General features: G+C 56.7%; 1 protein-coding gene across 2 annotated transcripts in view; it reads right to left on the bottom strand.

The window, feature by feature from the left end:
- FBLN1 (fibulin 1) overlaps positions 1-15,377 on the bottom strand; it is a 78,364-nt gene extending 62,987 nt beyond the window's left edge. Inside the window, exons 1-2 of one of the 2 annotated variants that reach the window (XM_072973692.1) lie at positions 15,052-15,377; positions 2,797-2,902 (exon numbers count right to left, since the gene is read on the bottom strand). In XM_072973692.1, coding sequence (XP_072829793.1) covers positions 2,797-2,902; positions 15,052-15,127 — 182 coding nt within the window. In that variant the 5' untranslated portion in view covers positions 15,128-15,377. The remainder of the gene's footprint in view (positions 1-2,796; positions 2,903-15,051) is intronic. The other variant, XM_072973691.1, reaches the window with a different exon arrangement.
- Between the last annotated feature and the right edge of the window lie 245 nt (positions 15,378-15,622).

Raw genomic sequence — 15,622 nt, 5'->3', positions numbered from 1 at the left:
GCTCACCTCCTTCAGGTCCCAGCTCAGACGCCCGTTCTTAGCAAGGCACCCACGAACAGCTGCATCTAAAATTGTAAACCTGTCCTGATCAGGAGCCCTGCCTCTTGTCCCTGGCTTTTCCTTTCCCGTGACACCTGGTGCCTTCTTCCAAACCGCAGACTTCCCCTACTCTGTCAGCACCCGTACCCTCCGTAGAAGAGATTCCCCCTGTTTTGTTCCCTGACTTATCCCCATCTCATCCGGGATGCCCTCAATACTATTGGTGAAATAAATAAACGAAGGGGTTCAGAGAGGGTCCGCCAGACTGAAATACATCAGCCCCAGGACCTCTTAAGGTTTTGGCTCTGTGTGTGTCCAAATTCCTCCAAGAGACACGTGGGCTCAATTCAGTCCAAGGTTTTAGGCAAATTTATATTTGGATCCTAAGAAATGTTGGCCCTTGGTTAAGACTAGAATGCACCACCAGGAACAAGTCGGGGTCAGGAGGAGCCTGGACTGGCACTCACATTTCCCAAAAAGAGAGAAGGAATTCCCTCTTGGCCATTCATAATGATATGACTTACATTTCAGGAAATTGCCTAATGCATGTTTGAAATGCACCTCTGCCTCAGATGTAGATCACAGCACGAATGCCTGCTGCATGGCCGAGCAGGTAGCTTCTATAAGGTCTGGGGCTCACTGGGATTAAAGAAAACTCCGTGGGGAGGGCACAGCTCCGTGGTAGAGCGCTTGCTTAGCATGCACGAGGTCCTGGGTTCAATCCCCAGGATCTCCATTAAATAAACAAATAAACAAATTAATTATTTATCTAATTATTTCTCCCCATGCCAAAAAAAAACAAAAACTGCCATAACTTAGCAAAGACATTGGTGAGTAGAAGTCAGTAATAGACTTGATCCTGACTAAAATCCAAGTTCACAAGTAGGGCCCAGAAGCCCCTGCGTCTCCGACCTCAGTGCCTCCAGCTGCTTGAGGGGTTCAGCTGACTGATGCCTCACTTTGTAAGTCCTTGATTGTAAGTTACCGTTGAATTGCAGCCCCCCTCCCTGCAACTCCATGTTGACGTTCTGACCCCAGTACCCAGTACCCAGTTTGGAGATTGGGTCTTTAAAGAGGTAATTAACGTGAAATGGTCATTAGGGTGGGCCTAATGCTATCTGACTGTGTCCCCTAAGAAGAGGTTAGGACACAGACACACACAGCGAGGGGGACCGTGTGAGGACGCAGGGAGAAGGTGGCGTGTACAAGCCAGGAGAGAGGCCTCAGGAGAAGCCAGCCCTGCAAACATCTCGATCCCAGACTCCTGTCCTCCAGACGTGAGGCAATAAACGTCTGTGGCTTAAGCCACCCGGGCTGAGGCCTCTGTTAGGGCGGCCAGAGCAGACAAATACATCCCCGCTGCCTGGCCTCTAGGTGCTGGCTTCTTTGCTCACCTCTGTCACTGTCACAAACCTGAAAGGAAGACATCCCTGTCCTCTTTCTTCATTTGGGGAAACTGTGGCTCACACCACACAGCCAGAAATCCAGCCTGGGTGGCTCCCGGGGGCCTGGCTGCCTCTCTGGGCGCTGTCTGTAAGCAGAACGCTTGGCACTGACCGCTCAGCTTGGCTCCGGAACTGCCAGCCGCCCTCTGACATTCCTAGCACGAAGCCGCGCTCCGGAGCCAAAGCCCCAGCTCCCACTCATCAGATGCACCGTAAATCCCAAAGGCGTGGTCCCCCAGTCAAGTCAGACAGTCTGGGTGCCCTGTCTCCTCTTCCTTTGTTTGCTCTATAGTGCTTTTGACTTTTCAAGAATTTCCTAAATTGAGATTTACATCCTCTGTCACGGCTGGCAGGCAGCAGCCTCAGCTCGGTGCCAACACAAACGCAAAACTCCAGAGTGAAGCGACCGAGTCTTTCCTGCACTTTCTTCCTGGGGCAGCTCTCGCCGGCAACCTGCAGTTCCAAGTGTCAGAGCTGCTCAGACTCGGATGTGAGGCAGAGAAAATGAATGGATGTCAAGTGATGGAACGCGTTCACACCCTCTGCTCCCCAGGCAAGCAGATCTGGGTCCAGGTCCTAACACCATCACCTGCCAGCTGTGTGGACTGGGGAACGCTCAGTCTCCTCGTCTGTAGGTGGGACCAGTAACAGGGTTAAACGGGAGTACAGAGCACAAAGTGGGAGCTTCATAAAGGCTCGCTGTGATTTCCATGGTGACGACCGCCATCACAGATCTTTATCATTGATTCGGAGCTGACAGTCTCCTATAACTTTGAGGGCGCTGGGGTCAATGTAGGGGAGAGACTGGAATAAGAACAGCTGACCCAGATGTTGGCTACTGCCTCAAGCAGACAGCTATCTGGCAGGACTTTTGCTCTGAGACTGGCTCATCTGGGTTTCCGGGGTCTGGAGGTGGCCCCATGCTTTTACTTGCAAAGCACTTATGGTCACATGATCTCATCTGCCCCCAATAATCACCCCCTTTTCGGGCGACGTGGTCACAGTGGCCAGCTGTGGCACTGAGGGCTGCAAACCCAGATCTCCTTGCATGCAGCCCAGTGAGATGTCAGAGGCCCTGACAATGCCAGGGCAGCCAGGGAAGGGTGAGCCGAGTCCCACACGAGGACCGTGGGAGCACAGAAGAGGGAGGCAGGGGTCCCGGCCTACAGCACCTCTCATGGCCTGGGTAGATCTGACCTGGGGTTCCTGGCCTCTCCCAAGGGGAAAGGCCGGGTACCCACTGTCCTTTCCTCCCCTGCTTTTGTCTAAAGGAACACCATTCTGGTAAAACAGAGGCCACTGGCAAACGTACCTGCATTCCTTGGATTCCGAGGCATACGGCAGCGAGCAGTCCCTGTGCTGAGTGGCCATTCGATGTCCATCTGCACAGCAAGCCTCCATGGGGACCTCTGTGTCCGCTGTGCAGGGAAGAAAATGGGGTGACTGATGGCAAGTGACTCACCACGCCCCGCCACCGAAGGTCCCCTTTGATACACAGTCTCCCTCGGGTGGCCCGGGGCTCCCGCTGCCAGCTGCACCATCTGCACCCCGCTTCCTTAGGTCTCCTCTACAGCATCAGGCCAGGTCTGAGAAGGCATGGCATACCGCTCCTTTAGTCACTCAACAAACGCGAACAGAAAACTCCGCTGATCTCGGGCTGGGAGCACACACCCTGCTCCTTCTAGAAAGGCCCAAAACCTCAGCTACTGTCTTCCAAACCCAATTCTGACGGGGCCCCCGGGGTCCCTGCACTGGCCAGAAGCCAGCAACTCAGATGGGGCCTGCCCGGATGGGGTTCCCTGCCTTCACAGTCCAGAGGGCAAGACAGACAGGTGCTCCTGATCACAGCCTGTCCGAGCTGCCGTCCAGCCCAGAGGGCAGCATGTCCAGGACACAGCACGAACTGGGGAGGCCTGGAGATTCCGAGCAGAGCTGGCACCAAACACTGGGACAACCAGGGAAGGCTTCCCTGGGAAGTGGGGACCCAGCCTGGCGAGTGGAGAGCGATGCCAGGGAGAGGTGCCGCCTCAGCCGGAGGCAGAGGAGGGAACGGAAGTGCGGGGCCTCAAACGCAGCCAGCCGCTCGGGCGGGAAGCAGGGCGCCGGTGTTTCTGGGCCCCACTCAGCGCTCTCACTTTTTCGTCGTGGCCACTTGCTGGGGAAGCATCAGTCCTCATCAAACAGGTGAGGAAACGGCCTGCCGATGGTCTCTGCCCTTGATTTGCCAAAAGACCACAGCTTCGCTTACAGAAAGGAAAGATGGAAGGCTCAGGGGGTGGAGGAGCCGGCGCACCCACGCCCTCACGGCTGCACCGGGAACCGGGCCACCAGCCCCCAGCCCAGCGCTCGGCCCCGCCGGGCCCCTCGGCCCACAGGAAGGACAGGACCCCACCATTCTGCAGGGAGGAGCAGCCAGGTACCAAGGCGCCCTCAGCACGAGTTCCTCCCGCGGCCTGGAGGAGGCATTTAGAGCAAGGCCCCCTGCACCGGGGCAGGAGGTCACCTCTCGGTGGGACATTTCAAAGACGGCTTTACGGAGCACCACGTTTCCGCACTGCTGGCTTCCCAGCGCTCCACGGGGTAAACCCCACGGGGCTTGGCCAAGTTTCTTGGCACCAAGGGCCTTGGGTGTTTTGTTTGAACTCATTCCTCTTCCAAGGCTCAGCCCTTGGAGGGGCGGCCTCAGAAGAGGGTCACTCCTGGGCTCAGCACGAGGCCCATGTGTCCTGAAACACCAGCTTAGAGGATCTGTCAGCAGCCACCTTGAGCAACTCTGCAGACAACCTGAACCCGGAACACTGTGTCCTTTAATGCTCTGTGGCAACAATCGTCACCTCCAGAAAGAGCCCGACGGGCACCGTCAGTGCCAGGCTGAGGAGCTGAGGCCAGGAGGAGGAAGGGCCTCGCCAAGTTCCCCGACAACGACAACCTCCCTGCCCCAGGGCTTCCGGGAACCCTGAGCAGAAGGTGTACCTGCCCCATCCTCACTGTCACAGCCGCCACAGGCTGGCAGAGAAAGTCCAGGGTGGTCTGGTTAAGGATAACGGTCCACCCCACAGCAAAGCCTGCCCGTCCACTACAACCTGGCTGTTCGGCTGGTCCCCACCCTAGCTGTCCCCCAACAAAGCTGTCTGGTGAACGTGGGGGAGTCACCAGGGGATGAGGCTCAGATAAGATCAATGTCATGGGCTTCCCAGCACCAAACGTGGAGGCCCATCACAAAGGATGGCTAACGGGGGTGACCGCGAAGGCTCCCACTCATTCGTTTGGTCACTCTTGCTCCAATCACAAATCGCAGGACATCTCTTGCCAGAGATAAACATGCCTCGTGGTCCACCCGCCGGATGACTGGGGCCCAGACACGTGGCCTGAGACAGAGACTGATGTCCCCTGTGCTGCCCCAGCTCCCGCTTCACCCCAACTCCAGCCAGGCCCCCTCAGCTCTCCTGCCCAGGGTCTCACCCCTCATGGCTTCTCGCAGCCTCTCTCCATCCCTCGCCCACCCACCTCTAGTCTCTCACCCACTCCTGCAGCCTGGTCTGGGGTAAAATCACACTTCCCAACACTCTGTCCTGCCCTACCCCTGCACATGAGCTGGCCAGTCTCCTGTCCTCTCAGACCTCAGCACAAAGCTGGCACCAGGCAGCTACAGAGTGGAGCAGAAAGAGAGTCAGCTTCTGGGCCAGACAGCCCTGGGCTCCCATCCCACCTCCAGCGCTTTCTTGCTCTGTGACCTCGGGCAGGCTACTTCCCCTCTCTGAGCCATAGGATACCTTCCTTACAAAGTTCTGAGCACATCATGAGCTCCAGTAAACAGCGGCTAGATTACAGCAACCAAACAGTGGGAAAGGAACAAGGGAGATTGGCTTGCCATGGCCCATGAGAAATGGGGGAGCCACGGCCCCACCGTGGGGTCAGAGTGGCCCAGGGACGGGGGCAGCCCCTGCGCCTCCCCCGGCTCTGAGCCAGACGCCTGCAGCCAGCTCAGTAGGCGGGGCACCTCGTGCCCTGTGCTGTAGAAACACATGGAAATGATTCCTGCTGGGGAGCCTTGAGCACTTTGAACCTTATTCTCAGCAGGACAATAAAATGTTAAGTCCTTTGCTCAGTCCAGAAACCTGGAATGTCTCTGGAACGCTCCAAGCAGCCACAAAGCTGGGACTCGTGCAAAGCGGAGCCTCCCAGCGGCCGGGGTCAGCGGCCCCTCCTTGCGTGGGAGGCGCCCCCACCAGCCAAGGGGCTGTTCCCACACAGGCCATCAGCGAGGCCATGGGGCATCCACCGGGGACCATGGCCAGGCTAGACAGTGACGAGGCAGAGGTCAGAGCAGACATCTCTGTCCTCATGCTGACAAACAGCCTGATGTGTGGTGATCCTCGCCAAGACGGCCCTTCCATTCATTCACCACCTCTCACCCCTTTGGCCCCTTAAATTCCTTTCTAAGCCACCGCGTCACACCGTCGAGTAGAAGTATCAGCTCTAACCCGTTCCCCCTTTCCTGGCGTCACCTCTGATATTTCACTATCGGGACAAACAGTTCTGGGCTGAATGCCTTCCTTTGTCAATCTTGGGTTCAGATTCTTAAGATTCCAAGTTGGCTGTTCTATGAACACCGTGCTGAGGATGACAGTTGGTTTTGTGGACGATTATTTACTTTCTTTGATGTCCTGAAGAACAATGGGTATATATGCATCCTTGAGTTAAAATCACTTTGGGGATGTAACTCTCCATTGATTGTTGTTTTTGACAACTGGGCACCCATTACACCTAACACTTCTTTTGAATGTGTGCTGTTGACCACATGACACTAAGTGAAGTAAACCAGTCACAAAAGAACAAACAAATGATTCCACTTACATGAGGTCCTGAGAACAGTCAAATCCATCAAGACAGAAAGTGGAATGCTGGGTGCCAAGGGCTGGGGGAGGGGGTAAGTGTTTACTGGGGACAGAGTTTCCACTTGGGAAGATGAGAAAGTTCTGGAGATGGATGGTGGTGATGGTTGCACAACAGTGTGAGTGTGTTAATGCCACTGACCTGTGCACTTCAAGACGGTTAAAATGGTCGATTTTATGTTTTGCGAATTTTAAAAAGGCATTTAAAAAACTGAGTGTTTGTGTACAACTTTGTACCGCCTTTCATTAGGAAAGGAATTGGATGTTCTACCAATGAAGTCACCTGCTGTTTCCAGTCGATGTTGTTTTAATGCACTAATCTGAATACTGGTAAGGAGGATTAACCTGCTCAAGTTGTATTTTAGAATGTTCTTGTATACCACCTTGGCAGTGAATGCAATGTTTTCCATGGCAAGCTAGGAGACCTCAAATGCGAATGGTGAAAATGCTAATGAACAAAGTAAATTGTAACTTTGCAACCAAAATAAAGATGATTTTAAAAGCTAAAAAGGGGCAGGGGAGGGTATAGCTCAGTGGTAGAGTGTGTGCTTAGCATGCATGAGGTCCTAGGTTCAATCCCCAGTACGTCTGTTAAAAAATAAGTAAATAAATAGACCTAAACTACCACCCCCCCACAAAAGGGGGGTAGGGTACAGCTCAGTGAGCGGTGGTCAGCAGAGGGTGGTCAGCGGACTCGTGACCGTCCTCACCCCACCCTGACATCACTATAGCATCCCGTCCTGTAGGACCTATCTCCCCTGGTTTTCCTCTCGCCTCTCGGACTGTGTGCACACCTGCCACGCGTCCCCTGCACTCGGCCTTTGGAAACTGAAGCTCCGTCAGGCTGCGTGGTCTCGGGTCCACTTCTCTCCGCTGGCTAGCTCGCTCACACCCACACCAGTTCAAAGGTCCTCTTCTCCGGGAAGTCCTCCCTAACCCACCCCAATGCACATGTGTGCGCACACAGGAACACAGGGCAGATGCACTTCCTCTCTTCCATGGTCTCTCTGCTCCCCCGAACCACCCAGCACTTAGCACAAACAATTACCTGTGTGTGTACTTAGTGCCATGAGGGCTAGGCAGGCATCTCCTTCTGCACCTGCCGCACACCTGCCCCAGAGCAGGCACGCGGTAGATGTCTATGAAGGAGTGAACGGACAAATGATCTCTAGCTGTGATCCTAGCAACTTTATGAACCAGGGGACAGGAAGGGATAAAGCAAGTTGCCGGAGGCCAAGCAACAAACACAGAGGCAGCATCTGAATCCAGCCTCGACTCTAAACACACACACACACCATAAAACGCCGATGGAGACTGGCTTCCCCCTGAATCTGGACTTAGAAGAATGGAGACTTTTCGGTTGGAAAGTGAAGTGAGGCCGTTCAGTGTCCTGCTTAAGAATATGATGCGAGAGCCAGGCTGCGCGAGTTGGAATCCCGGTGCTGCCACCCAGCAACTGTGTGCCCCCAGAGTGCACTGCCTGGCCTCTCTGTGCCTGGGGTCCTCACACCAATACTGGATGATGTGGGAGCAGTGCAGCGGGGAGAAGTCATGTCAAAGCAACAAGCACATGTAGGTAGCACAATCACAGTACATTTCTCTCCAGCAGGCCATGCAATCCAAAAGGAAAAATACGTTTAAGAAAAATACTGGCTCAAAAAAAAAAAAAAAACAGAAGAAGAAGAGAAAAGGAAAGGGAAAGGAAAAAGAAGAAAACACTGGCTCAGCCATTAGCACAAAACCAGTGACAGCTGGCACCTGAAAGCCAGTCCAGCAGCATCCCCGCCACCCGCCAGGGCTCTGGGGACCCCCGAGGAGGCGGGCGCAGTGCTGCTCCTCCCCCACCAAACTGCCTGGGAGGGCTCAGTCCCGTGGCCCCTGGTCCCCTTGTCCTTCCTCCCTCCCTCACCCTCTGCCTCCCCGGGTGGTCCCGTCCAGCCTCCTCTCTGAGTGGAGACGCCCCCATTTCTGCCTACAGCCTGGCCTCGCCCCTGAGCCAAGGCTCCACCTGGACACCTCACAGGAAGCTCAGGGTGTCCACGCACAGCTCGGACCCCCACCCCTGTCCAGCTTCTCCGCCTTAGTAATTAGCAGTCATCGTGCCTCCAGAGGCTCGGGCCAAAATAACTGGGTCAGCCTGAATTATTCCGTCTCCCTCACCCTCCACACCCAAGCCCTCAGCAAGTCCTGTCCACTCTGCCTCCAGACGCCCTAGATCTGTCCGTGTTTCCCCAGCCCCCAGACCACCACCCCTCCAGGGCATCACTGGCCCTGGACCCTGCAGGACCCCCCCCTCCCCTCCCAGGCTTACTCCACCTCCATCCTCGACTCCCTTCACCACACAGAACAGAGGGACTTCTAGAAATAAAAGTCAGGTAACGTCACTCCCCTGCTGAACAGCCTCCCCCAGCTTCCCAGTGGGTTTAGGATAAAATTCACAGTCTGCACCCTAATTTTTAAGGCCCTGCACGACTGCCTTGGCCCCTCCCACCTCGGTCGCCCTCTCAGGCATCCTCCACTCCCCTCCCTTTATTCTACCCCCAGCGGTAAACCCTCCTCCGGTCCCTCCCAGGCACCTGGTGCCTGCTGTGCCCTTTGCCCAAATGCTTGTCACAGGTGGCCCCTTGCCATTCACATCTGAGCTCAAGCATCATCCCCGGCCTCACCACCCACTCGAGAGCCACCCTTGTCCCACTGCCACGGTGTGTGTCGTCGCGGCATGGATCCCTTCGACACCTCTCGTCAGTGCATCTGTCTCTACATTTACTGTTAGTGCACTGGTTTGTGCAGTGGGTCCAGCGTGGCCCCTAGAGAGACCTGTCCATGTCCTGACCCCTAGAACCTATGAATGTGACCTTATTTGGAATGAGGGTCTTTGCAGATGTAATTAAGGCTCTCAAGATGAAGACTGTCCTGTATTATCCAGGTGAGCCCTAAGTCCCATGACAAGTGTCCTTAGAAACGCCCAAAGGAGAGACAGAGGAGGAGGGCGGAGTGATGCAGTTACAAGCCGAGGAGTTCCTGGAGTCACCAGGAGCTGCAAGGGACAAGGACGGGTCTTCCCCCAGGCCTCTGGAGGAAGCAAAGCCCTGCAGACACCTGAATGTCTGGCTTCTGGCCTCCAGGACAGTGAGAGAGAAATTTCTCTTGTTTTAAGTCACTTGGTTGCAGTAGTTCGGTCCAGAGCCACAGGAGACTCAACCAGCACACACACTCCAGGAGTGGACCCGGACCTTAGCCCTTATCCCGTGTCCCTGGGACCTAGTCCAAGGCCTGACCCCTCAACGAGTGCGTGCTGAATAAATGGAGGTACAAGCTGACACTCAGATGTGTGACAAACGGCTCCTCAGTGGCCAGACCAGGCTCACAGGAGACACTTGGGAACTGTCGGCTGAACAGAACTGAAAAACAGCCTACAAATGGCACCACTTAGCAGCTAAGGGAACTCAGACAAGCACTTCCCCTCTGGGCCTCAGTTTCCCCATCCATGTAAAGGGAGCTGCTCAGCTGACCTGCAGTTTCCGTGTCCTCCCCAGATCCGGCTGAGTGCCCGTCACAGACCCCGTCCTGGGCCTGAGTAAGATCCCAGCGGGTCCAGACCCTGTCTGTGGGGCGTCCCCTCTGAGTGGCCTGAAGCTGGCCCTGCAGGTGACAGCATATCACAAACCCTTCACGTGGGGAAAAGAAGGCTCTGGGACGCTGGCCTCGGGAAGGAGTAACCGGAGGCCCTGTGCTTTGGATCCCCCAGGAAGTCGGCAACAGAGCTGGGTGGGAATCTGGTTTCCAGACTCCTGGCGCTGGCCGTGTTGGCACAGCGCTCTGGCAAGGTTACTTGGCAAGGCCGGGGGCAGTGTCCCAACAGATTAAGCAGGAACATGACAACTTCCAGGACCGTCCTCTTCAGATGCTGGGCCCGCCCTGCTGTGTCCAGGACCCAGGACCCAGGACCCAGGACCCGCCAAGAGTACTTTCCTTCACAGAAGTGCCAGGAAAGGGGTGACTCTCCACCTTGAGGACAGTTCCAGACGGCTTCCAGCATCCCGCAGCCAGAGCCCGCCGACCCCACAGGCACCCCTCCCCCTGCAGTGGGAGGAGCACTATGACCTCGACCTTGGGTTCCTGGGGGGGGGGCTTCTAAGCCCCACCCCAGACAGCAGCGAGGAGGGCCTGACTCAGGCCACACCAGAGGGAGAGGCAGGGTCAGGCCAGACTCTGGGCTGCACGACCAGCCAGCACAGGACGGGTTCATCCTTGGATCTGAACCAGGACAGGTGCCGTCACCTTGTGGGGGGGCCGCCTCCCGTCACGCCGGCTGAGAGCCCCTCAAGGGCCCAGACTATGGCTCTGGCTTCTGGGGTCTCCCTCTTCCCCCCGCGGAAAATGCCCATCTTTTCAAAAGAGCCTCTGGTACACACAGCACTGGTTTATGGAGTTGGAGTGCTGTTCGGCCAACTGGTTAGGAGTATGGGGTCCCGTGTCCTCTTTTTACTACCCGGGGTCCTGAGCAAGGGCTGGGTGCCAGGACTGGTTTTTAACATGCCAGCTCTCACAGCATTTTTATGCTAACAGGCTGAGACAGTATTTTTCTGGAACCCGTTTATCCTTTTGGATCATGTCACCTGCTGGAGTAACTGCTCTGGGCCTTAGTTTATTCTTCTATAAAATGGAAATAATAGTAGTACCTACTTCATGGGGTTGTTGAGAGGATTAAATTAGTGACTAAATGTAAGAGACTTCAATTATAATAATTTCCTAGAGCAGAGTTTTCATTCCATACTGAAGGGAACAGAACAGAGAGGGTGTGGGAGTTGCTCAAGCCCCCTCAAGTCACTTTCAGAGCTGGGACCAGCCTCCCAGCTCTGGTTGAGTCCTAGTCCCCACCACTGAGTGGGTGGACGAAGGACCCTCCTGATAACACGTAGGTAGCTGACTCCCTCCGGCCCTGGCCTCTAGTTAGGACCTGCCTGGGGGTTAAAGGAGGTAGCCCGGTGGAAAGAGGGCCGGCCCGCAGGGCACAGCCTCTGGTCCAGCCAAGCCTGCTACGAGCTGGATGACTTCACCTTAACACTACACCCTCTGAGCTCTGAGCTCCCCTCTAGACAGAAGGGTCTCTGATCCCGGGAAAGTTGTATAAGCAATGCCCCCCTCCAGTTTTATCTAGCCACATCTGAGGTCATTACAAGGAAACTGGAACCAGATGAAGCCTGCAAAAGCACTTATTGATAAAACTGTTATAATTTGATGTCTTGCAAAAAGAAAAACATTTTGCTGTATGAAATATACTGGCAAGATACTCGTATACCCTATTAGAACTATTTTCCTGCAAAGCTGCCCCACCCACAGCGTCCACTGCTCACAGAGCCCCACCTTCAAAGGAATGGAGGCGAGAGCGCGCTGCTGGAGAGGGTGCGAGGCACTGGGGTCTTCTCCAAGCATGAGGAAGGAGACAGAACCCCGGGAAGTCCCATGTTCTTTCTCACCTTCTGGGCCTTTGCCCATGCTTTTCTCTCTGCCTGGAGCACCCTTCCCCATTCGACTCCCAGACCTCCCCAAAAACTTAGCCAACCTTCTGCTCCTTCACATCCAGTGTGTGTGCTGCTTCCTCCAGGAAGTCTTCCCTGAGTCTCTCCTTGTTGGAATTGGTTTGTAATTGTTCACTTTTCTGGATCTCCCAGGGGATGTGCCCCACGGGCAGAAGGGCAGGGTCTCTCTTCCTCCCTGCCATGTCTCCAAAACCTAGAACAGTATCTGGCATGGGGCTGGCCCTCAGCAGATGTCAGTGTACAGATGATGGAGTGCCAAAGGAGGCCAGCTGAGGCCACTTTGCATGACCTTCACCAACACGGCTTTGGCACCTGACAGCTACCAGTTCTGTGGCCCTCTTAGACCTCCTTCCCAGCTCCTGGCTGGGGAAATGCAGTTTTAGTAGAGCTAAACTGTCCTACTCCAAGAAGGGAACAACACAAATAACAGATAATAATAATACAGCTCCCACGACAGGCACCGTCCTGTGTTCTCTCCCTCAGCCCCAAGGCCACCTAAGAAGAAGGTTTCTGCTATCTCCATTTTACAAATGAGAAAACCACCAAACCACCCCGTGGGTTTTTTCCGGGAGACGACAGGCAAAGTTGTCAGTGGTCCCACAAACGTCCGTGGCAGCCTGCTAGGTCCCGGCGGTGAGTGAGGCGCGTTTCCCGTACACACACCATCAACGCCACATTGAGCTGGAGGGGTCCTCGGACGGGGCCGGGAAGGCGCGTGACCCAGAGCTGTGGCCCCGCAGGAGAGGCCCTGGCGCTGCCCCCGAGGCACCCTGAGTCTCATCTTCATGCATTCGGGCTCCAGCAGCCCCCCTCTGTCTGTCTGGCCCCCGCCACCCGACTGGGAAACTTCCAGGAACGGCACTGGTGCAGCCACGTGTTTCCAAGCCAAGTCCTCTCTCCCCTTTGTTCTCCCAGGGACGTTCTCTGTAATCAGTCGGAAAGGCTGCCCGGCTAGAGCCACAGGCCAAGAAAGTCTTGGAGAAAACACAGCCGTCTTTCCCCGCACCCTCCTCCTCTCTGCTCCCTCCCACCCTGGCTCTCAGCAAAGCCCAACAGGACAGGCAGACCCAGGACAGACTGGTGGTTCCAACTCTGCCCCTTGGCACAAAAAGGCCAGTGTCCTGCTCCATTTTGGTGGCCAGGTCGCCAAATGAGTTTCAGCAGATTAGCTAAAAGGCTCACCATCAAGGCCTTTTCCGCGACCACTTTTAAGCTGCACATTTCCTCTTGGACCTCACTGCTCACAGAGGGTGGGGACAGTGTCACCCTCAGCCTTACAAGGCTTCAGAGAACCTTACAGCTTCTGAGCTTGTAGGCACAGAAAGGAACCATGCAGTCTTCTAACTCCCTCTCCCCAAACTACATCAAACTTGTTAAAACTCTAAAGAGAGACCTCCTAAAGGAAACAAAGGGCCACAGGCGTTCTCATCAGCATGCAATTAAAAGGTTTCTTTTACACACTTCAAGTTAGGACCTTCTTTATGAAGAAGATCATTGTAAACCATTAGTCAGGGCTAGGGAGCCACTCCAGCCTAGCAAGTCTCACTGCTCCTTCAAAGTTGGACACTGCCAGACCTGCCAGGCTGCAGGGGACCCTTCTCAAACAGTAGGCAAAAAAGAACAGCAATCTGGGGGCACAGGTTTGGGAAAGCTCAACTATGCCTTCTCTTCGGACCTCGAGTTTCCTTGTCTGTAAAATACAGGTGATTTCTGGGGCCCCTTCCATTTCCAAGAGGAGTCTTTGTGTGGTCCCCCATCGGATGCCTCCCTGGGCTTTGACTCCAGCCAGAGGTCACCTGAATTCCCCTCCTTCCCTGGCTGCCTGACCAGCTCCTGCCCAAACACTGTCTCCTCCAAGAAGCGTCCTGTAAGCCCAGGACCTGGGACGACTCTTGCTATCAACGCTGAGCCCTGCACCTCCACCCACCATCTCCCCCAAGGGATGTCCCCCAGGACATGCCCAGGATGGAGCCAATGCCTCGAACAGCCAGAACTCCATGCCTGTCAGGTACAGGGAGCCAGAGAGCCAAAGAAACCCCTGCAGAGCTCTCCACACCACCCCCAGCCTCTCCGTGAATCCCTGACTCCAGGCAAGCATTAGCTGGGACAAGTGACCTTTGACAGGAGGAAGGTGATTACTAGAGAGTTTAAAAGAAACTCAACTCAGCCAGAGTAAAGGATCCCGGATTCCGAGGGTGGTCGGGGCTCTTATCTGGGCCTGGCCCCAGCAAGGCAGGCCTGGCTAATGACTGGTGAGCCACGGGTCAGCAGAGAGGTCAGAGGTCATGGCTATGATCGGCAGGGCCTCATGGTCACCCCCGAGGAGGTAGGCCTTGAGGATTAAGTCAGAAAGAAGGATGAGATGGGTGTTTGCCATCCCAGTGCTGTCTGTGCCAGGGCTGGGGGCTCTGGGTCACAGGTCTCCAAGTGGAGACCCCCTGGCCACCAGGCGGCTGGGTTAGGAAGTGGCCTGTCCCCAGCCACAGCTAAGCATGGAGGCCGCCAGAGCCTCTGCCTGGGGGCCTTTGTGTCCCAGGAGGGCAGGGGTCCCCAGACACAAAGCTATCACCCTGATACCTCCAGACTACTCCCTTCCTCTTTGGTTCCTTCATGTGCACCCCCTACACCATGACTAGTTTTTTCTCTTGGGCGAATTACTGTTCCCCAGTCCCCAGTCTGTTTCCTCATCAGCAAGCTGGGTACAACGGCCCCTGCTAGGGGTGGAGGTGGGGCAGTGAGAACAGGTATGCCAAGGGGCTCCAGGGGCAAGGAGCCTCCTCTCCCTGGGCCGCACCTCAGCCCCAGGGGCGGGTGGGCGCTAGGTGGGCAGGCAGAAGGTGAGAGGGCCTGCAGGACGGTGTGTCTGGGGGGATCCGTCTTTAAAACAAGTCCCCAGGTCAGCGCGGTGATTAGGCCGGAAGCCAGGAGAGGGGCAGTGGGGGGGACGTCGCCGGGGCCTGGACGGCAGCTCAGCTCAGCCACCCCAAGGACCGCTGTGGGGGTGCAGCGCCGGCAGCTCCCGAACTCCCAAGGGGCGCGGTGGTTGGGGTGTGGGGGTCACTAGAGCCGGGTCCGTGGAGTCGGGCGCCCCCTCCCTTCCGGCGCCCGCCCCCCCACCCGCGCCCCTACCTCGGGCCGCCAGCAGCAAGAGGCCGAGCAGCAGCAGCGGCAGCGGGACCCGGCGCGACAGGGCGGCGCGCTCCATGGGGCGGCGGGCGGCGGGCGGCGGAGCGGACAAAGGCGCGGGGCGCGGGGCGCGGCTCCGGGCGCGGCGGGCAGCGCGGGCTCCAAGCTCCGGCCGAGCCTCCGCAGCCAACGCAGGACCGCGGCCGCGCGGTTCAATTATCCCGCCCCGGAGGAGGGCGCGGCGGAGGCGAGGGCGCGGCGGAGGCGGGGCCGCGGGGCGCCCGGTTCCCTTCCCCCTCGGCCGCTCCCCGCCCGGGACCTCCGGGCCCCCTCCCTCCCGGCACCCCCGCTCCATGGGGCGCGCAGACCCACGGCCAGGGTGGGAACCGGGACCCCAAACTTCTCCCTGGTAGGGGCCGGGGAAGGGGGCGCTTTCGGGCGGGAAGCACCCCCACCAACCACCCCACACCCCACCCTGCGCCAGTGAAACCCGATCCCCTCCCCACCCATCGCCCGGAGGGGCGGGCTGGGTATCAAAGGTTAGCTCCGCCCGACTCCGCGGGAAGCGGGGGGA

The sequence above is a fragment of the Vicugna pacos genome, chromosome 12 (assembly GCF_048564905.1).
Source record: "Vicugna pacos chromosome 12, VicPac4, whole genome shotgun sequence".
In the NCBI taxonomy this organism is placed as follows: domain Eukaryota; kingdom Metazoa; phylum Chordata; class Mammalia; order Artiodactyla; family Camelidae; genus Vicugna; species Vicugna pacos.
This window is presented reverse-complemented; position numbering and strand designations above follow the sequence as displayed.